Genomic DNA, 27,473 nt, shown 5'->3' on the forward strand with positions numbered 1-27,473 from the left:
GTTAGAGATAGGCCACCGGACGAGAGGTCTGATCCACAAGAGCAATTCTAATACCTCCACGTGCCCATCCCACCCCAGTCCTCTCCTAAAGTAGAGGGCCCGTCAGATGCCTTCAGTACAGGTGAGCACAGCAATTTGTTACCAGTTTAGTTCCTAAAGCTAAGGAAAGAAGCTGAAGCTGGCACAGTTATCATTATAATATATTATAATACATTATTAATAATAATCATCATCATTATTATACTCGGGAGAAAACTTTAGCACTTCCACCACCTCTTGATGGTCTGCCATGGCTCTGGCAACATAGATGAAATGGCCACATGCCGTGAAAACATGAGCCGTGGGCTCACAGAGGGACCAAAAAACACAGAACAAAGCTAAACTGCTGAACGCCTGCAGCAAGCTCAAGCTCTGGACCTACTGTGCGCCGGCTCCAAAATGTTTAAAAGTGACAGTCATTGAACATATGCATATTTACTCCCAGAAATCTTCAGAACATACAAACACCGGCAGCAATTATTGTGCCCCAAATTTTTTCTTCTCCTTGCCCACTCATCTATACCTGTTTGTGTTGACATCAGAGGTGGGAAGCAGCAGCCAGCTTGCTTCCTCAGCAGGACGCTGTCTTCTCATTTGATACTCCGGGAACATCATGGTTCACTGCCTAACCTCACCCGTTGTTCCTGACCACAGCCTGGCAAAATCTGTCTAAGCAGAACAGCATGACTCAGTGCAAAAATCACTCTTCTGCACTGAGCTCATTTAGTCAGTAGAGGACTGAAAAGGTGCTCATTCACAGTGCAGCCTGTCCAGCAAGTTATCTGAGTAGGAGCAATTACTATTCACCTTCCACTCAGGGGATCATCTCCCTTCCAGCCCGAGCTCGTGTCCCAGCGCACCTCCCAGAGGAGCTGCAGCTAACATCCCTTCAGCTGGGAAAGCAATGTGTGACCCCACCTGTGGCAGCTGTCCATACTCTCTCTGTATGATTGTAAGAGATGCCTAAGATGGACACGGAGATGGACTGTCCATGGGGCACAACTTGCTTTCCCTGTGATGGGAATCTCCATCCTAAATCTCTTGCCAGCATCACAAATCAGGGACCAGAATGGATTCCTCATGTCAGTAGGCAGGGATGGGAAGGAGCATCCCAGAGAAGGTGGGGGGCTGAACTGCTCACAGAACTTTGAGACACCAGTCCATTTAGCAGATGCATTAGGCACATCTCTATGGGACACATTACTGATACAGTAGATTCATGAAGGTCTCACCTCTGTGCTCTGTGTGAAACAAGGACTGGTATTTTCAGATACATTTGCATTAATGGCACAGGCAGCCACGACCCCTGCAGCAGGCTCAGAGCTGACCCTGGCCAAGGGAGATATCAGAAAGACCTCCACAGAGCAGACAGGGCTTGTTTCTGGTTCCTCCTGTCCACATCACTTCTGTGAGCAGCAGCCTTGTATCTTCCTCTTTCATTTTTCCTCCCATCTCTTTTCATTAACTCTATAAGAAAGTTTTTGTATGAGTAGCTGCATCTTCACTTCATGTCTCTAATGCTTAGTTCAACGAGGACTTGATTTTTTAGAGGGACATGTTACCTCATCTGCTCAAGAAATACAGAAATAACATCTTTAAAGAACAATCCTCCTGGCCAATGGCCTGTGCTTGGTCCAGTGGGTCAGAGCGAACCAGATACTGTGCACACAAATAGGAAACTAAGGAATGAAAAACAACACACCACATGAAATGGAGAAAGTCTATTCATCGCTTTCAACAGTCTTTTCAGTCTGAACAACCTCGAGAAGCATTTGCAAGACAGGTAAAGATACCAGTCTTTAACTATGTGCGATTTTTAATCAAAATATTAACCCCCAGTTAAAGCCAGGCTTTAGTTAGTTACATAGTTTTTGTCTGCTCAGTGCTCCTCATAATCCCCATAATATAGATTATGCTCCAGTGGAAAACAAAACCAAACCAAAAACAAGAACAAAGCATAGCACAGATCTCTGAGAACTGATGTGCCTCTGGCAGATTAATGAACTTTTAGGTCCCTGACCTCACAGATGTGGAGAGAATCAGTGGGGATTTGGAATAAAAATGTACAAAATAAGAGTTTAAAAAATAATAACAACAAAACCCCGCAGCAAATAATGAAGGAAAAACATTGAAAATCTGGTTAGTTGATGGACATAATGTATTTATGCTCAGATCATATTCCCTCATCTATCCTTACCAGGGAGGCAACACCTAAGCAGGCAAGCTCACCACTTTAACTTTGACCTTCAGGACAAAGTCTCCATATGACAATACAAGGATAATTGATGCAGCACAATGGCAAGAGGGATGAAGTGAAGTAGTAGAGGAGAAAGAGTTACAAGACTTAAGAGCAAGTTGAAGACTGAAGCGGCAGCCAGGTGAGTAAGAGCAGAGAGGGAAAAGATGGCCGAGGGGGAATGGGGAGAGACACCCATTTAGGACTGGGGGGCTGGAGACACTGAATTAGGCACAGATGTGCCAGCAGAAGAAAAGGGAGTGCTGGAAAGACAGGGGAAGATTTTGAATACAAACAAGAAACAGAACAGAAGAGATTTAAAAACAGAGAAGCATTCAAAAAGCCTGGAGAGCAGCAGCAAAGGTGAGAAGACCTGGTACAACCGTGCACACTCCACGTGCAGCACAAGCAATACAAGAGCCATTCATGCATGGTCAACTGCTTTGGGTCACCCATCCCCTGCCGCTAGATCCTGCACCAAGAAACCACTGAAACCGCAGTGTAATTAAACTGGAATAGCAGAGGAAGAGTAACAATCTGAGTGACTTGGATGTAAAGCCAGAGACGTGATCTGTCAGGTTTAGACACAGCAGCTCTATACTGGAAGAGCAGAGATACCCGATCTCTGGGATGAAGTGCTTTCTTTGTGTCAGAGGGCTAACAAGATTAATTCGCTACTCTTTGTAAAAGTTTTTGAAGTGATAATGGCCCATGTTAAGTATTTACATTATAAAACTGCAGCAGCCTCACTGGTCCTTCCTTCCAATGGTGGTATTCTGGGCACCAGTCCAGGAGCACAGGCAGCGAATCCCAGTTACTAGATCAGCCTAGTTCTCTCTTGCTGGGGACAGCACAAGAAAACGACGGGCAAATGATCTTTACCAGCATGTCAGTTCAGAGACCACTGTACCTGTCCCTCACTCTTCCTCTCCTGACAGCTCCAGGCTTTCCTGCCTGCCTCCTGCCCTGGTGCCTGGAGCTGGAGCGGCGCCCAGCCGGGCAGGGAGCGGGAAGAGGTGGATGCTTCCTGACAGCAGCCAGCCAAGTGGGAAGTTTACAAGGACGAGAGGGAAGCAGACGGTCTGCTTGACTCACAGCCCCGCTGCCTCGGCAGCTCCTGCTGCCCCTGTGCTGCACGCACACACACTGCTCTGCAGCCATGTGCTTCCTAGTTTTTTAGAGTAGAAAAGAGTCCTAAACAGTTATCCTTTCCATCTGTCCTGTGACCACAGCCAGTGACTGTTGGTAGCCATTCTGCTGGAAAACAAGGTTACGTGCATGCTTTGCAGTGCCACAGCCAGGACTGGTCCAAGAGAGGAGAAAATTTCTCTCTTACCTGTGCTGTGTTTCCCTCCTTCCAGCAGCAACCTGGCATCTCTGATGGATTTACTCAGAGGTCTAAGCAAAGTTTGTGTTTTGTTCTCTACTCTTTTTCAATTCCTCATGTTCCACCTTGCTTTTCTGACTCTGGTCGACCACCTGGAACTGTCCCTGTTAGCCCCAAACTCTCACACCTGAATGGTGGCAGTCAGCTTAGAGCCTGACATTTCTATATGGGGCTGGGATTAGTCACAGTAGAGAAGGATGCATCATTTCCTACCTGCAAAGCTACAGCGCCCCATTCATGCCACATCCAGGGCAGGTACGTACCTTGTGCATTTCACTCCAGACTCCATGCCAGGCTGATGCCGTTACCAGCCCAACTTTTGTAGCAGGGAAGAGACTAAACTGCTTGTTGTTAATTGGAAGGAAGAATGGGGTGCAGTTTGATGGGAAGAGGAGGACCATAAGTCAAGGGCGGGCTGAGAATATGACTTTCCAAAGCCACACCAGCAGTGACCCAAGCTTAGACTGGTCAAAAGCACCAGTAAACTCAGAAGATGGTTGCGGCTTTCTTGGAAGGATATTACTTTACAAGGAAAGAAAATTCACATTAGGAATAGAACTGCTTCTTTTGGAGAGACAGGAGCTAGGATGCTGCTCATGGCATTTCAAAATACAGTTCTGAAAGGCAGCATGCTCAGACGTCAGCCCTAGCAGATAAACACAGCCACGTTGGTCCGGTGCCAGAAGCACCCAGCCCCTCTCGGTCAGTACTCGAGGCAGCACACACGTGCTTAGGCTGCAGGACAGACCATTGTGTGGGCAAGGGAAAGGACTGAAAGTGCTCCAGAAAACTGCCTCATGTCAAGCCTTGCTGCCCTCCCAGGTGCCATCAGATGCCGGCCCTGACTAAAACAAGGCTCTGCTATCCCTCCCTGCTCCCTGCATAACATCTACTGCTGCGAAATCCCCAAACCTGGGATTTCAATTGCCAAAGCACTGGACACCATGCCTTGACTTTTTTCCTTGATCCATTATCCAGTCAGCCTCCATCCTTCCCTTAAACACTTGCTTTTCTTCCCAGTGTCTCTAGCAGCACTGTTGCTCCAGCCAAACGAAGGGGATCAAGCCAGTAGGTATCATGCATCTCAACAGCCACGCAGACCCATCTGCACGGCTGATGGCCTGCTGCGATCAATCGTCCTGTTACATCCTGGTTTATCTCCCGTAGCTTGGAAAAGCTTTCCTCGAGACAGGGAGTAGTACTATTGTCCAGTGCAAAATTACTTCACAGCAAAGGTACTACCTGTAAGTACCAAATAGATAAAAAGTAGTAATCCAAGACTTCAGGACAAAATCTACATTGCTTAGAGATCAGATCCTCAACTGTATCTAGCAATAGTCAATTTTTTTCTTTTAATTTAACTGGAGTGGGAAACATCTCTTCTCCTTTTCATAAAATAATGCACTTGACCAGCTGCGCTTTGCTGGGCATGGGAGATAGGTAGGGAGAATGGATGAATTGCTCCTTATCTCCCCCATAATGACTGACTTAAAAAATCTTGCATGTTATTGTATTTTAAAGCAAATCTCTGCTATGATAAAAACACCTTATTGTTCCTCCTGTTCCAGTCTTTTTACTCCAGAAACCCCTTCCTTCCAAACCCTATGGATTCCCTGTGTTCGTCTCCCACTGACCTGTCTCTAGTCAACCAGGACCCTCAGCTGCCGTGCTCACAGCTAACCTTCCACTTCATCCCTGCCCCACAGTCACCTCCCCATCTCTTCCCACCTGCTATCACTAAAATATTTACCATGTGCTGAAGATGGGGATGACTTCTAGGAGTAGAACAGCACTAAATAAATAATGATAGAGAGAGCAGAGATGAGCCATTTGCCTGCAAGAAATTTTGATTAGGAAGAAGAAAGCCTTTTAAGAATGTCTCCTCCATGGCAAATTACCCTCCCCTCCGTTATTCTGTCCACTTCTTTTCCGTAACACAGTCACATTAGTTTCCAGACATAATTCATTTAAATATCAATGTTTGGGAGCTGAGTAGGGAGCATCAGCACAAATTCTCTCCTGGGTGAAAAAAGGCCATTGCTTTCAGGGGTGGGGGGTGGAGTAGAGCATAAAACCTGCACGCAGGTCAAAGATGGCTACAAACACAAAACTGCTTCCCAAGCAACATTTAACTATTTTTCGGGCCATGCCATCTTCACAGGTTTAGACTGGACAGCACTGTGGTTACTACACAAAGCAAAACCAGGAAAGCTGGGGTTAGAAATGGGTTTGATGTGTTGTGTCTACACTGCAGACTGCAGAAAAAGGTACCCACAAAAGGTAAGTACCAGAGGTAGCCGACAGACATCGCTCATATGCAGGTTAATTTATTCTTCCAAAAACCCTTAAGACACACTGCTACCAAGGCTACACAATGGCCCTTCTACTCCAGAGGCAGCTCAGGCTTCCTGTGCTGCCTTTTGTTAATGACTCATTTGTGCCCTTCCTCAGTGGAAAGGAGGGGGGGGGGGGAGAAAACAACATTGCTTTGCTTTCCTGGCAGACTTTTTCATCTGCAGATATAAAACTACTAAAGGTGGGTAAGTACTCCTATCCTGCTTTAATAGATCATGACAACAAATCCTGGGTCACAAAATGTATCTCTGGCAGTGATAGGGTGAAAATGCAAGTTTCTCAGCTGCTGGTCTTCTAACTGAATCATTTGCCAATGACGTCTATCAGCAGTGACATTAATCTGCCATCCAGGAATGCTGGAAGGCTTAATCCATTGGATCATGTACCCCCAGTGAGCAATGAGAAAGAGCTGTACCATGTTTCTGTGCGAGTACCCATCCATACACCGCCGTGTCTCATCATTTGACAACCAGCGGAAAACTCCCCTGCGAGATTCAGTGATTCGCATAAAGAAACTACACCAACTTTAAACCTCAAACTGACCCATCACTTCAGTATTATAGAACATACTTCCATCCTTGGGAAAAGGTTATAGCAAATGCTTTCCAGCTCCAAACTTCCTGGCTGCTGATACACAACACAGAGCAGCTTCCAACTCCCTAGCACCAGATGGGAGAGAATTCAGAGCCACCTTGCCCCCCCAGGGAAGAAAGTCTGCATTTGCTGTTCCAAGCGTGCCATCACCATCACGCAGCACAGCGGTACTGATGCTGGTCCACAAACCCCTGCAGACCATACACACACGGTCCCACATGCAGTCAGTTCAGCCTAGCCATCTCACACCCAAAGGACTCAAAGAGCTTTAACAAGTGCTAATGAACAAAGTCAAGCAGTTTGGGGGCAAAAATATGAGAGCTGACTCTTCCTCTTTCATGAAATGGTCATAGGATAATAATCCAGAGGAGGCAGCTAGTCCCTACTCCCACCCTGAAGTGCACATAGCACAGGGTCTGGGCGGATAAAGAAGAAAGCACAACGGGGTGCCACGTGTGTAAGGCAGACTCAGAAGAGCAGGGAAGCTATGCCCAAAGTTTCACCCCTAGTGAAACCGCCTGGCTAGGTGCTCTTGAGGAGCCAAGTGTGCAGGCTCTAACTTACCCCAGCACCCTTAGGCTTCGTATTTCACTTGAGCGTCCCCCAGCGCCTGTGGCTTACCTCCTGGACCATTTGGCCGACTGCCTCCCGAAGGGTCTCTTCCAGAGCACGCCGTACAGCTGCACTTTAGTGCTGATGTCCAGAGCATCTGAATCTGCCTGCTCCATGGACGGAGAAGGGGATATGGAACTGGATTTTGAAGCAAACATTATAGATGGATCTGGTTCTAACTCTCCCCCTCTGCGCGGCGGCTCGGGGAATCTGATTAAATGCAATGAACCAGAAGGACGTAACCAGCCACTCCAAGCGGCAGACGGAGAGACTGGGCTATGGTTTGAATCAATAACTTGACTGCTCAGCACTCAGTCAATAATTTTCTCCCTGATGCACAGATGATGAGAGTTTCCTCATTGCGTATTACTTCCTGATGCATTACAGACAGCACACATCCCAGCCCAAGGAAAAAAAAGAGTGACGAGAGCCAGAGATCAGGAACACAGAGAGACAGAAAGAGCTCATCAGAGAGAAAGCTCCCAGCAATAACATAAGCCAAAATACCTCTGCACCAGAGCCAGCTTAGAAGGTTATTTCACTCAGCATTGCAGCACTCCAGCCTGAAATCAGGGCAAGATGGACATTTTACTGTCAGGCATCTCTTACTCTGACACATAACCCCAAAATCTTGCGCTTGGAGACGGGTTCTTCTCATTTGTCCTAAGGAAAAGGGGAGCAGAGTGGGTGGGAGCCAGCAAGTTCAATCAGATTCCCTCTGCCATCGGGAGGCTTTTTCTGTGCCAGCCTGGCACTGCCCACCCGGGTACAGTTCACGTGGCTGCGGGTCTGGACTGGGCAGTGTCCACGCTGCATGCCTTGCTCAGCCTTAAAGGGCCATTGCTGATCAAAGTTAGAGGATCAAAATTCTGCCTGCCTCCATGCCTTGCTACTTCTTGATATGGCAAGCACAGCCTCTGCCCTGCCTCTTAGGTACCAGCTCCTTCTTGGCCACAGCACAGAGACAGAGGAATAGTCACACAGCTCAGGTGAGTCTCCGTTTATCTCCTATTTAGTACTCCTGAAACAAGCTTTTTATTCTAGTTCCCTAAATCCTTGTTCCTCTCTGGAAACCCTTCCTCCCTGCACAAACAGTCCTCCAAAAGATCCCGTCTTTTGTGACGGCCACAGGAAAGCACATTAGCATCATATTGTTTTTTCCTGCATCCTGCCTTTCTTCTAGGATTAGGATTCGGGGAAGAACTGCCTGCATTGTGCCTGTTAAAGCATCTGGAGTTCTGGGGTATCGTATAACCTATGCAGACATATACATGCTCTGAGGTATCTGCTCCTGTTTTGACCCATGCCATCCTATGCATATCGATGTTGATGCTATAATTGCCAAAAGTCAGCCCTTCCCAATGCAGTTATTCAGAAGCGACACACTGCAGACACACAGAACTTTCTCCTTCCCAGAGATTAGAAAACTGGGATGTGCCATAGGCTAGATCACAGCTCTGGACACAGACCCACTGAGCTTTATATGGTCACAGGCACTTGCAAAGCATCTTGAGTAGAGGAAACGCAGACTGCTTGCCTTAAGCTCACAGGCTGCATTTGGTACTAGGAAAATTAGAGATGCAGGTCCCCGATAAAAGCCACTATTGATCACTAAATAGAGGGAGTCAGCAACCTCAGTGCTTTGTTACTTTCTCTCACCCTGGCTTTGACTGGCCTTTTGGTCCCAGACAAGACGTGTCCCAAGGAGCAGCAAATCCCATCTTAGAGTGACATTAAGGGAGAGGATGGGGAACAGGGGAGAGCAGCAGAGATGCCTCCATCTCACCTGAGCCCCAGCTCTTGAATACAACCCTGCATTGCAGAAGAGAAGTATTAATGCTGTAGTGACCATTCCACACACTGCACTGAAAAGAAAATACTACTCATAACCAGGGTTGCAGGAGAGGGAAAAGTTTCCTCGGAATTATGTTGCACAAAGAGTAAAAAGGATTCTGGGCCCAACATCATCACCTTAATTTATAAACGCACAATGAAAAGCCACAGAGCTCCCGTGTAAGGACAACCCAGTGCCCCTGCCATTGTACTGCATCAGCGATGCAAGGATCTGATAGCAGTGACCTTCAGTGAGGAAAAGCAGGTTTTCATCCTTTGCTTCTTTAATTTTATCTCACAGAGACCAAGAGAGAGAAGAGGTCTCCAGCTTCAAACATAAAATATGCAGATATTCTCTCCTCTAGAAACTTCCAGGACAAGCAAGGGAATGAGTAGCCACAGCAAATTCTTTAGAGCGGGCAGGTCCAGGGGAGGGAGAAAGCAACTTGCTTTTGTCAAGTCACCAAGAGTTAAACATGGGCAGGAGCCAGCGATAGTAGGGCAGTAAACAGCAGTGGGGTGAGTTCTCTAACTGCTGGCGTCTGGACAAAGTAATTTATAGCAGTGGTTATGTTAACATTTCCTTTATGTGTGTACTAATCTAAATAAATCAGGGGCCTGTGTGAAGGAAAGAGCAAGAGAGCAACACAACAGGTCTAAGCAACTTGCCTCTCACAAACAGAAGGTAACGGCACGAGGGCCAGCTTAAAGGTTCTTCAGTGTTATTTCTGTCAGATGCAAAACTTACTTCAACTGGCCAGGAACTTCAGGATCAAAAGAACAGAGTCATAAAACCCAGCCAAGAGAAAAGGGTCGACCACAGGGTAAGCAGGGAGAGTCGGGTCCTGCAGAAGTGCCTTCTCCAAATTCCAGGGGACAGAAATCCTTAGGGAAGCACAAGCAGACTTGGTTTTGCTGTACGATCTTGGTGAAACCGAACAGCCCAAAAGCACACAGGCATTTATACAGAGATAATCCATTTGTATTTAATCTGGGAGCTCGTCATTTACTAAGAACAGAGGAAGAAGACGCAAGTATATGAGACTTTAGCAGGACAATCGTGTGACACCAGTGCAAAAAGAAAAATGCAGTCATAGTCTGCATTACAAGGGAAGGCAGACATAAGCCCTGGTACCAGACCCACACGAGATCCCTTCTGTACAGCTCTGGCCAAACAGACTCCCCAACCCTGAAGAGATCCAGAAAAGGACTTGAGGGATGATCACAGGCATAGTTAACCCATAGTATGACAAGAAACTAAAAGGACTTCACTTCTTTACATGAGAACAAAGGGAAAAATTTGACTGCTGTCTAGTTTCAAGCATTCTTTCCCCTCTTAATGTATTGATAAAGGTCAATGCTTGCAATAACTAATCATAGAATCACAGAATGGTTTGGGTTGGAAGGGACCTTAAAGATCATCTAGTTCCAGCCCCCCTGCCATGGGCAGGGACACCTTCCACTAGACCAGGTTGCTCAATGCCCCATCCAACCTGGCCTTGAACACTTCCAGGGAGGGGGCATCCACAGCTTCTCTGGGCAACTTGTTCCAGTGCCTCACCACCCTCATAGTGAAGAATTTCTTCCCTATACCTGATCTAAATCTTCCCTCTTCCAGTTTAAAGCCTTAATCCCTTGTTCTATCACTACACACCCTTGTAAAAAGTCCCTCCCCATCTTTCTTGTAGGCCCCCTTCAGGTACTGGAAGGCTGCAATAAGGTCTCCCCGGAGCCTTCTCTTCTCCAGGCTGAACAACCCCAACTCTCTCAGCCTGTCTTCATAGGAGAGGAGCTCCAGCCCTCTGATCATCTTCATGGCCCTCCTCTGGACTCACTCCAAGAAGTCCATGTCCTTCTTATGTTGCGGGCCCAGAGCTGGATGCAGTACTCCATGTCGGGTCTCACAAGAGCGGAGTAGAGGGGGAGCATCACCTCCCTTGACCTGCTGGTCACGCTTCTTTTGATGCAGCCTAGGGTACGGTTGGCTTTCTGGGCTGCAAGTGCACATTGCCAGGTCACGTTGAGCTTCTCATCAACCAATACCCCCAAGTCCTCCTCCTCAGGGCTGCTCTTAATCCATTCTCTGCCCAGCCTGTATTTGTGCTTGGGATTGCCCTGACCCATGTGCAGGACCTTGCACTTGGCCTTGTTGAACTTCATGGGGTTTGCATGGGCCTGCCTGTCAAGGTCCCAAATGGGCCTAAATTGGCCATGAATGAGGTGTGTAACCATCACAGCAAGGGAGTTGTGGAATTGCCTTGCAAGGAGAGCAGCAGAGGTGAAAAGCCATTACTTGGTTGGATCCGTTACATGCACAGCAACCTGAGGTGGCTGTACCTTCCAGGGATACAGATTAGGCTCACCCTCTCTCTGAAACATTTTTGTTCCAGAATAATAATTTAAAGATTTTAGATGGATGTTTCATTCTTGATGGCTCATAGGGGAAACACAGCTGTACATCCTGGAGAGAAAGCACCAGAGCTTTACTCAGAAAACCTTCCTGTGGAGAGACAGGTTGTACTGATACAGGAATTGTTTTGTTAATACGTTGTCCCTATTTTTCCTACACATCAAGCCAATAAAATTTTGCTCAGAAAAACCTTTGAAGCAGACAGCAGTGCAAGCTAGCACAGAAGTAACACTCCATCATCACAGGCCACCGTCCAGCTGGAAGATGCTCCCTTTCAGTTTAAGGATACACATACTGGCTAACTGCAGCTGATAAGGAGGCTTGTATATTTTATTTTTTTTAAGTGAAAAGTTATACCTTTATGTTCTGGGCACCCTTACAATAGTACTTTATGCAGAAAAGAACAAACTAATCCTTGGGCAGGAAATTGAGATTTGGATCAGAGCTGCTGCAGAGTTGGAAAGATTCAGATTTTGCCTTCCAGTATGGATTCCCTTTCTTCTCACAGCTTCTGATAGGCTCTGTAGCTGTTTTCAACCCAGAGAACTGTTAGCAGTTATGGGAGGTATCAGCAGGTACCTGGAACAACGTGGAGAAATAAAAAGAAAGTCCAGCTCAAGCTTAATTTATGATATAACATTCTTGCAAAGATAAAACGTCACATGTATCTATCAAAATGATGCTCCAGCAGCTTCCCAGACATACAGTTGTGTGCAGAGGCTATTTTAAATAGAACAAAAGCAACCACCATCAATCCATCTCTTTAGTGTGAGGCATTGACACTTTGTTTCTTTTGCACGTGATCAAGTTTTTAGTGTCCCATGGGAAGTCAGAGCTGTCCTGCAGAGCTCAAAGAAAAGTTATTCCAGCAAACGGGCATTAAAGTGAAGAGCCTTTGTAGATGTACAATGCCATCTGACATCATCCTTGTAGATGTATAACCCCATCTGACATCATCCCTTGGTGAGAATCACGTGGTCTCAGTGACCTGCTCCAGACAAAGCCCTCCGTCAGTCCCAGCCCTTCAAACCCACCCAGACCCATGTTGGATGGCCCATGAATCATATTAATCAAACCGTTAGCTGTGGATATAGCACCACTTCAGGAGACTTACAGGGAGACAGAAAATAAAATGCCAGTTTACGGAAGCCAAGAGATTTGATAGCAAGCAGCCAGCCCAATGGCCCTGTGGACAGTAAGCACTCACAGCCTGGCTTTTGGGGGACTTGCTCAGGGACTGACACCACAGTCAATGACTATTTCTCTCAGCATCTAAAGGAGATAATTTCTTTTTTTTTTTTTTTTTTAATCCTTCTAAGAGATCTCTTCTAGAAAAGACGACTCATTCACTCTGGTGCTTTAAAAAAGAAAAAAAAAAAAAGGTTTCTGCTAAACAGGCATTTTTTTAGGGACTTTAGAATACATGAGAATGGTCAGCTACATTTGAAAAATCTTCCTCCGGAAGATAGCCGGATAGGCTTCCTGCAATATACCAGTTTTCCCCCCATCAAGCCTGAACACCACAAAGTGATCACATGGCTTACATAAACAGAAAATGCTTAGTACTGGAATAGTTAAACAGGCTGCTTCCAGGCAGCAGCTTGTTCAACAGCATTAAACAAACATAGCTTTGCTTTCTTTCTTTTCTCATATTATGAGCCCACCAGCACACTCTTCCTTCCCTTGCGCCCCGGGGAAGGGCCATGCTGCCTGTCCGCGGTGACGGCTGCCTAGCCAGCCGCACTGCTCGGGCCGCCCCAGCTGGCCAAATCCCCGTCCCATTGCCCAAGCTGTGGGAGGGCGCAGCAGCCGTGGGAGCGGTCCTCCTCTCGGGGGGCGGCTGAACCTCCACGCACATGGAGAGGCAACAGCAAACCTTTCCCCAAGAAGGTTTTGTAACAGTGTTCAGAGCTGGGAAGCTTGCAGCTTAGCATGCACGCCACCTGCGTGTCTATTTGCCTTTCCTAGAGCATTTCGCTTTATCCACGTCTTACCTGCTTGTGATGAACATTATTCAACCCAGTCCCACACATGACAGTAGCAACAGTAGAGAGTTACCCAGGACATAGTTTGACCAAGTGACACAGCTTTTCTGCACAGAAAACCTCCAAGTCAAGTCGAGGACTACCTATGACATGCACGTACATGCCACGGGAGTAGCACAGACTGCATAAAGGCCAGCTCAGCCATTTTAAAAGAAAGACTTTCTTGCCCTTTGCACCCTGTGGTGCCAGGACACTCAGAGATCTAACAAATAGATCAGAGGCAAGGTTTAGAGCAGTTATTCTGGGAGCCAGCAGAGAATTTCAAAGGTGCAATTGCTCACTCAGTCCTGCTTTGGAGCACAGAGAAAGTGTTGCCTTGGTAGCGAGGGCACCAAAGCAGGGTTCAGTACACTGGGGCTTAGTTTCCAGCCCTGGCAATGTCCCTACCTGACTTGACCATGTACCTTGTCTTCTCTCAGCCACAGTTCCTCACCTATGACACTGGTACTAAATCCAGAACATCACAAGAATACATATACCCATGCAGTAGTTTGGATATAACGGCCAGCCAAAAAAATTCTGGAAAAGAGAAGGATTTGTTAGAGTTTCCTTGGAAGAAAAGTGGAGGGGAAAAATGTAATACCTCGACATAGTAACACAGGCAAACAACTGGAGCACCATCAACATTTTTAAGATCTGAGAAAACAGCCCAGCAAGAAGCAGGACAGTAAATGAGATCCAGGGCTGATGGCTGCCCACTGTGGAGAAGCCCACTCCTCAGCTGTTTCAGCACTAGTCAGTAGATCTGAACTCTCCAAGTTTCTAAAATAGGGTTAGATGCAGGACTACTTTCTACAAGGTGTTTCTCAACTGCAACAGTTAGATATTGATTGCAGTCCACTAATTTCTACCCACTTTGTTCCCTCTGGTCAAAAGAGGGAAAGAAGTCATAGGCTTAACTTCTAAACAATAAATACATATCCAGAAAACAGGATTGGCTAAACCATGTTTTTATTTAATCTGAAGTCCATAAAATGCCCAGCATGTGCACACAGAGACCATAGTTGCTCTTGCATACACATTCAATGTTCCCTTTACCCCCACCACTATTATGACCATTGAAGACAGTGCCTTAAAAAGTTAAGGACGCTACAATTAGGACTTCATTCAGGAGTGGAAACTGCAGGGACCACAACACCGATGTTCTTCACACCCTTCACCTATACATTCTGCTATACCCCTCCGCTCTCATCTGCGGCAGCCTCCACTCCAAGTTTCGCTCTTTCCTGGTCCTGCTCACAGCCAGCACTGCAAGGTCAGCGCTCATGCTGCATGCATAAGCAGGACAGGAACAAGACATACTTCTTGCCTCCTTCCTACCCGCATTCTCAAGTGGTTATCTACATAGAGAGGCACAAAGATCTACTGGTGCCATCTATCACAGCAGGAGACCATGACAGCTCTACTGCAAACCCTGTATGTCGAGGAGAGCCATCAGCCAGATGAAAGATAAACAGCCTGCCAAGGAAGGACACCAAAAACATTGCTTTCCACAAAATACAGCAGGCTAAGGGGGCCATCTCCTCCCTCACCCATCTCCATTTACCCTCCTGTGAGCCATACTGCCACACAGCTTTTGTAGATGAGGCCTCTTTCATACTGCTGAAGTCCAGGCTGCGGGGATAAGCATGGAAAAACTCCCAGACAGACCCATGGCTTAGCCCTTCATGTGCACCAAAGCACATTCGCGTGAAGCACCCGCACAGAGCAGTACCAGGAGCACAAAGTTTTGTTGAAGAGCAGCCATCCCTCAGTTCCTCTGTCAAAGAGAGGAAACAGAACATGGGAAATCCATTGCAGTCCTAAAACGCGACTCATTCTCCTTATAGCTTTGCTCTCTGGAGGCAAGCAAGGAGAGCTTGACTAAGAGGTGTTAGAGCAAGAGTCATTCAGATTAGTACTGAGGCTTGTGAGCAGGGTTTTTAGCAGCGCTCTCAGCCCAGTGCAACAACGAGTATCTTGGTTAAAGTGTTTCTTCAGACAGCAGAAGCCCCTTAACTTCCACAGACTCCAACTAACTATGATCATATATCATGAAGTAATTACCACTTCAGACACTGCATGGGCTTACAGATACAGAACAAGCATTTTCCCCCTTTCTAATAATTTCACCTTGCCTTTTAGATTTTCTAAATACTATATAGATTTGGTGTCAGTCATCATGATACAGCTTACTTTTAATTACTGCTACAAGTTTTCTGCATGAGGCATTTTCCTTAACCCCCTTCCACCATAAGGGTTTGTTAATCTTTAGACTTCTCCGTCAAGAGGGAGAAGTGCTGTGATAAGGAGGGTGGAATGTTGTGCAATTCCGCCTGCAGGGATATTTGGATAAGGCTTGCACATATCAGTAGAAAAATGGCTTAATTTGTAAGCTGGAACAATAGATGACAGCTCATCCTCTTGCTGCTGTGCTCATCCCTAATGAGTTTCTGATAAAAATGCTGATGGAAAATTTTTTTCCTTAACAAATGAAGGAACACTCTACAGCCATCATCAGGAAGGCTGCAACACCACAGCTCCTCAATATTTCAGTTTTTAGTGGTAGCTCTTGTAACATAAATGCACCCAAAGCACTTCCTCACATCTCCAAAAGGATTTACAACAGACTGCAGTGGTTAAGTCTCCAGTTACTGAGATGACATTTTTATGAAACACACTAAAATAATGCTAATATACTGCATAATGCTTCACCATTAAAACTGAATTTTACTTTCCGGAAAACCAAGAGCCTATCTGGCAAAGTACTGGCTTCCCATCCTCGTTGCCTTGCCTGTACTAGCTACAACAGCAACACTGCCATTTGTTTCAGTTCTCCTACTGACTTTACATCAATCGGCCTCTTGTGATTAAGCCAATATAAAGAGATTACACTTTTTCCTAAACACACAAGTCCTATGAGCTACCAGAAAAATCAAAAGTAAGCAATTAGCTGAGAAAATTGCTTATTGCTTGAATGCAATAGCTAAAACACTACCTATTAAAGTGACAGAATCCTAGGTAAGTCTGTAGATAGCAACAGCAGGAGAAAAAAAAAAAAATCCTTTTTTTAATGAATTGCTTATAAATCATCTCTCTCAAGGGTATCTCTTAAACGGATGCATGAAGATTTTGGGAATGCATACACCACGCATCCTTTAACAGCGGCATTCCCCTTTCTCTTCTCTGAAAATACATGTCCGAAAACCAATCCCTGCTTACAGGGCAGCTGGAGAGTACGGAGAGCAAGAGTATCTATAAACTGTGTCAATTCAGGAGCTTTAGGAGGGATCTCATCAATGTATACAAGTACCTGAAGTGAGGGTGCAAGGAGGATGGAGCCAGGCTCTTTTCAGCGCTACCCAGGGACAGGACTGGAGGCAATGGGCACACACTGAAACACAGGAGGTTTCCTCTGAACATAAGGGAAAAAGCTTCTCGCTCTTACGGTGACTGAGCACTGGCGCAGGTTGCCCAGGAAGGTTGCGGAGTCTCCCACCTTGGAGACATTCAAAAGCTGCCTGGACGCAGTCCTGGGCAACTGGCTCTAGGTAGCCCTGCTTGAGCAGGGGGTGTTGAACCAAATGACCTCCACAGGTCCCTCTGCAATTACTGCTCTAGACTGCATTCAATTAGTGCCTTCCCACGTGTGCCAAAGAACTTGGCACACCACCAGGTACCATCCCCCGTATCAGGGAGGCGAAGGTGAGTCCTTAATTACCTCTCCGCAAGCCGCTTAACGGGTTGCCTCACTGCTTTAAACCATTAACTTCTCCTGAATTGCTCCAGCTGATCATTTGATCACATAAGGTCAAGCGACAGAGTTTCAGACCACTTACTTGCAAAACCCACAGATCTACGTACAGATCTGCAAAGCCTCTGCCGGTGTTTCCTTAGGGGCTGCCTCGTGACAGGGAGGCAACTCCCCAGTCATTCCTTAGTTATTGCAAGGATCCCAACTCCAGTTCTCATCCTTGCACTAAATCCTGGCAGTAGCCATAGGATGCTGCAGTGGTAGCGACAACTTTCTTCTACAAACCCCTAAAAGCATACACACATCAGGACAGAAACCACAACTTATTATGCTTTGGCAAGAGACAAGCACAAGCACCCTTCTGGTTTTTTACACAACGTTCACTCCTGCAATTTATTCATTTCTTTGTGCCCTACATGTGTATTAAAATGTTAAATCTAGTCCCAACCAAGTTTGGTAAAGTAACATTTTTAGTCAGAGGTGTCTAGCTGTGGCCATTCCTTTTAAAGTTGCATCTTAAAAAAAAAAAAAAAAAGACTGTTTTATATGAAAAGTTTGCCCCTTCTACAACCACAGCACACAGTGTGCAACTCACTGCATTTTTTGAGAATCTTTTAATAAAGCCTGCAAACCCTAAAAATATGGCCTAAAATGTCCTGCAGGAAAAAACCCGACTGTCCTGCAAGTTTTTGCTCAGAAAACAAAACGGAATTCGTTTTCAAAGCTCTCCTCATATCCCCTGCCTGAGAGCCTCTTAGAGACCACTACTAAAATTTAATTTCCAACTATTCTTTGCAACTCCAAATTATGTCAGAGGCAAATAAAACCCTTCCAGAGCAATTCAGGAGCCTGAGAAACTGATTTTTCTTCACAGCAAACACAATCCACTCTCAGTTACAATGACCACCACAACTAGCATCAGAGAGAAAACGTAGGTAAGCCATGGCTTAACGCAGGCTTTCATTTTGTCGCACGCTGCAGGAAGTAGTCAGGCACTGGAAGAGGCTGCCCAGGGCAGTGGTTGAGTCTCCATCCCTGGAGGTATTTAAAAGAAGGGTAGACATGGTGCTTAGGGTTAGTGGTGGACTTGGCAGTGCTAGGTTAACGGTTGGACTCGATGATCTTAAGGGTCTTTTCCAACCTAAATGATTCTATGAAGAAGGTAAGCTGCCTTCGAGAAAAACTGTGTCAGTAGCGACGCCTGAGCGCGATACGGAAGAGCTGCGAACAGGTAAGCAGCAGGACCACAGGGCAGTCGCAAGGAAAGCTGAGCTGTGACTCAGTGCCTGAAAACAGCAAGAAGATGGGAGGCGGGGAACAAACAACACCCAAACCACACAACAGGGGCAAGAAAGATTTCAGCAGCAGTTTTCCCCCATAAGACAAGAACAAAAAGCAGGCTAGGGTTTTCTTCGCATCTTTGTATGCATAAAGTTGACTTTTCATCCAAATCACAGAGATGCACATATATATATGCGAAAGGCTACTTTGTCACAAAGTCTCCAAAAAGAACGAAGGGACTTTGCATTTGCATTTTGGGTTTGGGGCTGACAAGATTGTTTTCATTCCATCCAGTGCTCTCAATTTTCTTTTGCCCCAACGTCTCTTCCAGCCTTTTAACAGTGGCCTGGAGCCATCCTGAGCCAATCATCTCCCCGTGGCCCTCCAAAGAGGTCTCTGCCTTGTAAGCATCAGAGATGTCCTTGGGGGTGGGGGAAGAGAGAGCTGCAGGGCACGCCAACTCCTAAACACTCTGTGGGAGACAGAAGTTGTCAAATGCCCCGCTCAGGCGGAGCTGTCAAGTCCTTTCTGTGTTTGTACCTTGAAACCCATTCATACCCATGTCCAAATCGACCTGCTAGACTGCCTCCCAACATGCAGTTTCACACTTCAGGTATCCAGGAGGTGCTCAGACATTATGAAGAAAAGCGGCAAACGCACTTACACAAAAAGAAAACATACTGTCTGCACCGCTTGCATCCTACTTAAGGCTGTCGTTTCTCTTTGTCGGACCTGCCACAAACCCCCATGCAGTAAATGACAAGCCAACTCCGAAGCACTGCACCTAGTAAAAATTTAATATAATAAAACAAATTGAAAACGGCAACATTATTTTAACCATTCACAATTAAAGTGGAAAAATTATAAGGCAGCCATTCATGGAATGATTTTGTGTACAAATGGTGTGGAAAAAAGAGACATTAAAATTACAGTTCCATACATGGAGTCAGGTAAACAGCAATGACCACGCAATGTTTTTCCCTGGAAAGCCAAGGCTGCTAACAGATGTAATAAAAGGACAGTAAGAAAAAAAAAAAAAAAGGTTTTATTTTCAAAAGAAGTTTGAGGTGAACAGGAATCCGAAATTCATCATAAACTTTCCCACCATATCGCAACCACTCCTCCTCCTTCCACCCCTAAAAGGATACAAGTACCCTTCCCTCCTCTCCTTCCCAAGTCCCAGCACAGAACGGGAAGGGAGCAGCAGCAACATTTATTTCACAGCATCTCTCTCTCATTCTGCATGGAGCTGATACCACGCAGACACATCTGCTACTGTCAAAAGTTCCTTGAAGGCTCTGAACTAGTTCCTGAATAAACAGAGTAGTTTTCCCAGGTCTCTCGGCTAACATTAGCCTTTTACACAATCCACCTGGAAATGGTTCTTTGAAGTCAGCAGTGGGTTCCTGTGTTTAACACCCGGCCATCTGAGACGCCACAGATCAAAAATTCCTATCTTGGCGTGACAGCTCAGCCATCCTCTCTCAAGTTAATGTCAGTGCAGCTTCTGCATCTGTCAGCAGGTGACGAAGAAGAAATATTTCCCTTTTTTTATACAAGAATTAGAACAGTAGGGAAAGTACCTGAACACACCAGGATCAATGGAAACAGCTTTAGTCCAATTCCTATCACCAATTAAGAAATCATTAACTGAAAAAAAAAAAAAAAACAAAACAAACCAACAAACCAGCTGATGAGGAACTTATAGATTTCCCAGAGGGATTTACAGAAGGAAAGGGGGACGTGCCTGGCACCTGGTTAACCTGCTGCCACCTACCTCACAGTAGAAAACACAGGCAGGGATGGCTGTTACAGAGAGAGTAAGAGGAATTTGCTTGCACCAAGGTCCCCTGAGGAGCAGAAAATGATACCAGATGGCCCCAACTACATGCAATGCTTGGATTTTCAGTGACAGATGGGGAGCTAGGTAAAAAAAGGGGATATGATAAAATGGACCATTTTATTTAACTCATTAAGATACTCTGCCTCAAGAAAATAATTCTCCATGTGGAACTAACAACTTGGAAAGGTTTGATCATTTAACATTTTATATTATTCTTATCATATAAGCAAAAGCTTCCTTAGTCACTGCAGCTTCAGCTACAGAATTTAAAATAATAGTTCAAAGCAGAGATAACAGACACAGCCAAAAGAAAATGCTATTGCTACTTCTAAATGGGTAGGAAAAAAAATCACCTAAGTCTTCTATCCCTTAACTGAGTGCCAACATGAAAAGTATGTGTTATTAGAATTTTTGTGCCAATTTTAGGTTGCAAATGTTTTCTTTTAAAATCCCTCACCTGCTGCTATAACTTGGCATCTATAGTTCATGAATCATTAAACCGACTATTACCATTTCTGGTGGCTGCCGCAGAAATCGGAAACATGATCTGAGGGACAGGAGAAAAGACAGACAAGCCCTCTCAGCACCGGCACCTCTTACGATTAATACGCCAGAGGTTACGTCAGCAGCGAAAAGGCTGGCTGTCACATCCTCCTCAATACACACCGGTCCGTCCATGTAAGAAGGTGCTATCCACATGCTCCAACACCGGAGCAAAAGGCCTGAAATGGGACCTTACCCACGCACCTCCCTAAACCGCTGCTATTGGTATACACAAAATGAGGCTGAAGCGGAATGCAGTCAGGAAGCCAGCTTAACCGTGGGGTGGGGTGCAAGGGGCAGACGACAGTTTAAAGAAAAAACCTACCGTTTTACAAAACATAAGCATCTGATGCTGCACTATCTCCTGCTTCTGCTGCAGATCTTGCAAACTCTCCTGCTTTTGGAAACAGTTCAGTTAGGTGGAAAGATTAAGCAAGGTAAAATAGCGAAATTATCAAGGAAGAAGGTAATTAGGGGGCAATCGGGAGGAACACTGGGAGCTTTGGTGGAAACATCCCTGTGTATCATTCACATGTGTCGGTAACCTGTATCACTGAACTTTTTAAACAGGTAACTTACTAGTTACATAGGTATGTTGTTAAAGGTTTCAGAACATGCAGGAGAGGATCTCATCCATGTCACTAATTTTGCAATGGGTTTTCAAAACAGAATTAACTTTTGAAGGTCTAATGTCAAAAGTGCTTGTTTAGGCGTGATACACTAATTCTATCTGAAAATACTGTCTTGTGGGAAAAGATGATTTCTAATAATTTTGCATTGATTTTATACAGTAAAACACACAAATGAACAAGCACTCCTGGGGGTCAGCACTAGGTTCAATCCTGGGATACACCTGTATTGTTACAAAGCCAACAAAGCAGTCACTAGTCGAAGAGCCAGGCCATAACCGTTACTGAACTAGTAGACAAACAGGACAATGACAAAAATGTAAAGAAGTTAAGAGGCACAATGGCCTGTGTAGTATAAGCTGTAAGTGAAACGAAAAACAGACACAATCATTCAAATGGAAACAAGAAGCACTTCAGTTAAGAAGATATTTCAAGCCCTGAAAATCCATTTCAAACAAAAAAAATCAGAAGAAATATATTTGGCAATGTTATCTTTAAAAAGTGCAGAGTACAGCTTAAAAAGGGTACGGCATTAAAAAGTTTTCCCCTAAAGAAAGGATTTTATGTTGAGTCTGTGCACATCAAGCATTCCTGGCTTTTCAATGCACTACAGTTATTAGAGTATAATATATTTTGCGTAAGAGAAATGGTGCCTGACAAGGGAAGGCTGTGCCTTGGAAAGGGAGGGATCTTCTATCACTCTTCTGCAGTGAGAGGCATCAGCAGTCGGCAATAAGTCCTCCAGTAGATTCACCAAAACTAAAGCTTACCAGTAAGAGGCAAATGTACAATTCCCAAAGGAAAAGCAAAATGCCTAACAGGTCTGCTGGGAACCCACCAGTTTGGTTTTTTGTTTGTTGGGGTTTTTTGTTTAGAATTGCTTTAGGAACACTTTGTACTCTACCTGCAGCATAGATATTTAACTAAACATCTGTTTTGTTAGCCTTAATGCCTTTTATTTAATGGAAAAAACCACCACCCCCTCCTGATTTCAGCAGTTCACTTTTGAAAATGAGCTAGCAAAGTTCCCTGGTCCCTCAACAGCTGTCTCCATCAGATTTCTACTCCTCAGAGCCCAGAACAGCTGGATTTCAAAGGACACTATGGATATCTCTCTCAACAGTAGCAGTAGTGTAGTCACAGTACCCTTTACCTAATTCCTGCTAACATTTTTGGTGCCTACGCTTTACTGACTTGGCAGAAGACCATCTCCCAAGAAATACTGTCTTTTTAAAGTTTATTAACAATTGCATAAACAATCAAAACAATATTCTCTTTGCTTCTATCCTTTGTCTTAAATAATGGAATACACTGCAAAATTTGTTTGCACTTTCTTAACCAGCTGGTTTCCTACTCTAATCCTACACTTTGTCTACATCATTTCTTTCCTATCAGTGACACTTCTGTGACAATCGCAGTGTTGTCCAGAATTCCAAGTGTAGCCCACTTTTGCAATACAATTAGTGACAGACATTACAAGGACCAGCCGCATTGTCAGGACAACATAGAACCGGTGGGGGAGAGCCCCCTTCTTCATTAGTAAGACTTCAAGCTCTCACAAGGCAGCCATCCTTTGTTTTTGCTCTCAGCTGTGAAAGCTGAATTGCAGGATACTTTGGTGATTGCAATTTCATGATGAGTCGCTATGTTCTTCCCCACTCACCTTTCTTCAACTCCAAATTCCATCTTCCCTGAGAATAGGGCCAGAAGTTAACAATTAAAATAGCAAATGTCTTCAGAAAAGGAAGTTACATAGAATTTATGTCCGGCTGCCAAAGTACATTTTGCTACACTAAAAACTTTCCCAGTATTCCTCATTTTGCAATCAACGTTCCCTCTGAACTCCATAAAGTAGATGGGATGGATGATGGGTAAGAGACAATGATAAAGGGAGCAGCCGACATTTACTGCTCACGTCAAATCGAGGAGGAGAACGGCGAAATTCGAGCGTTTAGTGATGGTGTCCAATGGACAAAACTAGAGGAATAAGGCACCCTAATACTAGGGCTGCCACCTCCAGACGACTGAGTCCTTTTCCTCCAGTTGATTCAGGTTTGTGGCTATGAGCAATTCCTCCTACTTCTGGGAGGACATGAACTGTGGCAACGTAAAGAAAAGTCCCAGCAGAAAACAGCATAGCAACTCCGGTGGCATTGACTTCTGAAAGGGCTTCTTTGCTGCTCTGCAATGGGGGGGCGGGGGGGGGGGAAGGGAAAGAGCAAAAAAATTTAGAATAAGCAAAAGTTTTTCAATCAATATTAAAAAATTTCTCTAAGTGTCCAGACACAGCAGGATTTTTATCAACTCTCGTTCTCTCACAATGACAACAGTTTAATGTGTTGGTTTGTGTCTTGCACCTTACGTGTAGCAACTGGCATTCTAAAGTTAATGTGGGGGGCAGAAAGACACCCCTCATCCTAGTTAGTTCACTTCAGACTTCTAGGAACCCTTATAGAAGAAAAAAAAGTCACAATCTGCGCAGAAGCATCTTGTCTGACCATCTCACAGCAACATACAAAATGACAAAGTGTTCTTTGAAAAAAAATAAAATACAGATTGCAAAGACACAAATTTTAGGAAGGACGCTCAAGAATGACTTTTTTATTTTTCCTTTTTCTAAACAAAGAGTTCAAATAAGATGATAGTCTTTAAATATCTGGTGCCCTGATGGTCAGAGCAAGATTTGCTAGATTTAAGTCCCAAATCATCACCCTTTCAATCTCTCATTTGTATTTACAAGTAAACAGCCAAAACTTTTCCAGAATTTCCATGCAAACTTCATTAAGAAATGCATCTTCAGGATCAAAACTGAGCACCTCTTCACATTCATACTAGGATCATACTAAGATCATGCTATACATCATTAAATGTAATAAAATGCAAACCCACTGATATCAGTTTCAAAATGCTTCTTAAACAATTTCCAACCCAAGCGTGACTTTAGTTCTCTGGTATACTCTCAGGTTATTTTTCCAAAGAGCAGAGATACATCTGCTCTGGAACTATACAACCACTGTGACAGCCCTCAGGCCGTATCAATTCTCTGCTCTTTCTGAAGTGCAAAATGCAAAACCAATTCTCAGTGAGCCTACACCAAAAGAATGCTCAAACAGCATTCTCATTTCTATTTACAAACCCAACCCTTCCTGCTGTGTCCTGTACTGCAATATCAAATATAACTCCTTTCCAGGAAGTAAAGGGATTCACCCAGGTGATTTATTTAATCTTTTCTCTCATGCCTTGAGTTTCATGAGATCACGTGTTAGATTCCTTAGGACACACCACCACAGTGTGTCACCAGCATTGCCCACAGCAGTTAGAAGTACAAGGGTGTCATAGGAAACGCTGCAAGAAGCAGAAACATTTGATTTGGACAGAGATGATAAATTCATGTGCAGTGGCCCATTTCACAGGCCACTTGTTGTACAGAGCCAAGACATGACTATGCTTTCAGGAGTATGAGAGGCAAAAAGGCTATTCTAGCTGAGGATTCAACTTCCAACACAGCCTGGAAAAGATGTTGAACATATAGGACCAATTCTGGGATTATGGGGGAAACTAGCAAAGATTATTTTCTGCCTGCATATTAAAATAGGAATGCATGCAGCAACACTGAAAATTACTCAGTTACATAGTCACCAGATAAAATCTGGTATGTGAGTAAATTGTTAAGTTCTCAGCGGGGAGCAGTAGAAAGGAGAAAAGACAGAAGTCAGCCTTCTAAATAAAAGCTATACAAAAATCTATAAAGGAGTTATATCGCTGGTTCTGATGGAAAGCATGGGTTATTTTTTGCTTCACACATTCACATTGCTACCTTTTTATCCCTCTTTTTTTTTTTTTACATCTCCATTCTGCTAAATTTTTCAAGCAGTTTGGAATTATGTTCTATGAAACTCATACGGTATTCCTTTCCCCAGACTTCATCACTAAGCTACATTTTGGGCAGAACAAAATCCCAGACCTACCTTGCTTAGCCCTAAGTATGTCACCATTGACATAACAGGTGCTGCTAACGCAAAGACCAGCAAGTGTTTTCTAATTCGATTCCGTTCCAGCCCAGCGTGCATCAGGAAGGAAACCAGGCCAAAGGCAGCTGGTGCCTGCAAAAAAACAATATTCACTGGTAATACCATACCTTCTAAAATCCCCTGAAATCTGAGATAAAGTTGAAATGCGACTTACTACATTGAAATGCACTGAATTGGAAGAAGTTCAGGGAGGGCACTAGTATGTCGCAGTTAACGCAAATCAATAGAATTCTGCGGACTGCCCTACCTTAATAACAATACCTAATGGAAACCCATGTTCTGGCTATCAGAATACGCATATTTGTGTAGTCATAAATATTAAAATGTTCATTCTGACTTGAGTCATTGCTACAATCCCCAAGTCTCCATTAACTCATGTAATTTCTGTTTTCATCCTGATACTACTATGCATCCTTAGATGGACAGTTTATCTACAGCAGAAAATTTCTACAATTAACATGGAGGGGGAAAAAATTCCCAAAGAAAGATAACTGTCAGCCTCCACATGAACAAAGACTTAAGAGGTCTTTTGATTAGTTCATCATTCAGTTTCATTTCTGTTCCCACTGGGAAGCAAAGAAATACTGCCTCCTTCCCCCTCTGCTGGCATCCAGTTTCTTATCCACAAGGCAGAGCTGTCCTACTACTCGAAATTTACTACATTTTTGCTCCTATAGAGGCAATAGCAGTCCACCCTGACATTTCTGAGAAAAGACAAACTAAAATATATTAAGTATTTTTTAATACAAGGAATCTTTTTTTTTTTTTTAAAATCTAGAAGGAGGAAACCATGAGCAAAGGAAAAAAGATGAGAAAGACAAAAGCATCAATCAGGTTCAGAAGACTAGAAAAATAAAAAGACACCAGAGAAGAAATAAATTTCTCTTTCAATACCAAATATTTCTTGATAATATTTCATAGGAGAAATTTTTCTCTTCTGAAATTGTACAATTAATTTGTCAGTTAATTTGAACATTAAGAATAAAAAAAAGCAAGTTTCACTAGGCAATAGACATAAACTAAGCTTCACAGCAAGATGCGACATTGATATTGCCACCTTTGAAGGGGCTTATGTAAACCACAGTTTTATGAACAGTGAAGAAAAGACATACTAGATCTGGATTTCCTAACATTTTGAACATGCAATTATGCAAGCAAGATTTTGGACGAATGTATGACTCATAAATGCATGTGCTACAATAAGTCCAATATGCATCTGCATGCTTATGTTTAGAACCTATATAGCTAATAGATATCTTTGCACAAACATTAAGGAAAAAAGATCTTCCCCTCTTCAAGTGCCATTGTTTGCTTGTTACCATCAGAAAAACGTTTAAAACTTTTTCCTGCAGAAATGGCATATGACTGATGTCGAAGCTACTACACTAACAGAGGTAACCAGAAGTTGTAATTTAGTACTCTGATATTAAGTGGTTTCAAAAGACTAACCCTTTAAACACTAAAACCCTTTATAACAAATACCCTTCCCATTTTCTTAAGAACATCACAGAACCAAAAAGCTGTTGTAATCAGCATAAAACTGCTTTTCCTCCTTGAATACACCAGCATATGCTTCTGTGCTTCACCCTCTAGAACTCCTCTGAATACATTTCTTACAGCAGTAGAAATCTTGTTTGGTTTTTTGGGTTTGTTTGGGGTTTTTTTGTTTGTTTTAAAAAAAACAAAACCAAAACACACCACCACACTAGCTTCAGAAAAAGTCAGTGTGAAGCTGCCACATTTCTTTATGACCTGTTCGTCTCTCCCAAAAGTTGGGAGACTTTTCCAAACCACTGCAACCAAGGTAGGCAGTAGGCAGTCTGAATTCTCTCTCAGTCGTACCTCATTCAGACTTAGCATCCATCATTTGCTATTCTGTCATACATCATACCAGTGTTTTTT

General features: G+C 44.2%; 2 protein-coding genes across 4 annotated transcripts in view; both read right to left on the minus strand.

Moving 5' to 3' along the window:
* Positions 1 to 7,428, minus strand: part of PLEKHD1 (pleckstrin homology and coiled-coil domain containing D1) — a 30,043-nt gene extending 22,615 nt beyond the window's left edge. Inside the window, exon 1 of the mRNA XM_009473712.2 lies at positions 7,233 to 7,428. Within this exon, the coding sequence (XP_009471987.1) occupies positions 7,233 to 7,381 (149 nt within the window). The 5' untranslated portion in view covers positions 7,382 to 7,428. The remainder of the gene's footprint in view (positions 1 to 7,232) is intronic.
* Positions 7,429 to 10,054: 2,626 nt separating this feature from the next.
* The window catches only part of SLC39A9 (solute carrier family 39 member 9), a 33,820-nt gene continuing 16,401 nt past the window's right edge, over positions 10,055 to 27,473 (minus strand). The window contains exons 6-8 of one of the 3 annotated variants that reach the window (XR_015701991.1): positions 25,509 to 25,643; positions 23,204 to 23,722; positions 10,064 to 12,045 (exon numbers count right to left, since the gene is read on the minus strand). Coding sequence is in view for 2 of the 3 variants with exons in the window: in XM_087746473.1 (XP_087602599.1) it covers positions 23,492 to 23,722; positions 25,509 to 25,643 (366 nt within the window). In the remaining variant the exon portion in view is untranslated. Of the gene's footprint in view, positions 12,046 to 19,319; positions 23,723 to 25,508; positions 25,644 to 27,473 lie in introns of those variants that run through there. The other 2 variants (XM_087746474.1, XM_087746473.1) reach the window with 2 other exon arrangements.

The sequence above is a fragment of the Nipponia nippon genome, unplaced genomic scaffold (assembly GCF_047370975.1).
Source record: "Nipponia nippon isolate SJK-2023a ecotype South Korea unplaced genomic scaffold, ASM4737097v1 scaffold_10, whole genome shotgun sequence".
NCBI lineage: Eukaryota > Metazoa > Chordata > Aves > Pelecaniformes > Threskiornithidae > Nipponia > Nipponia nippon.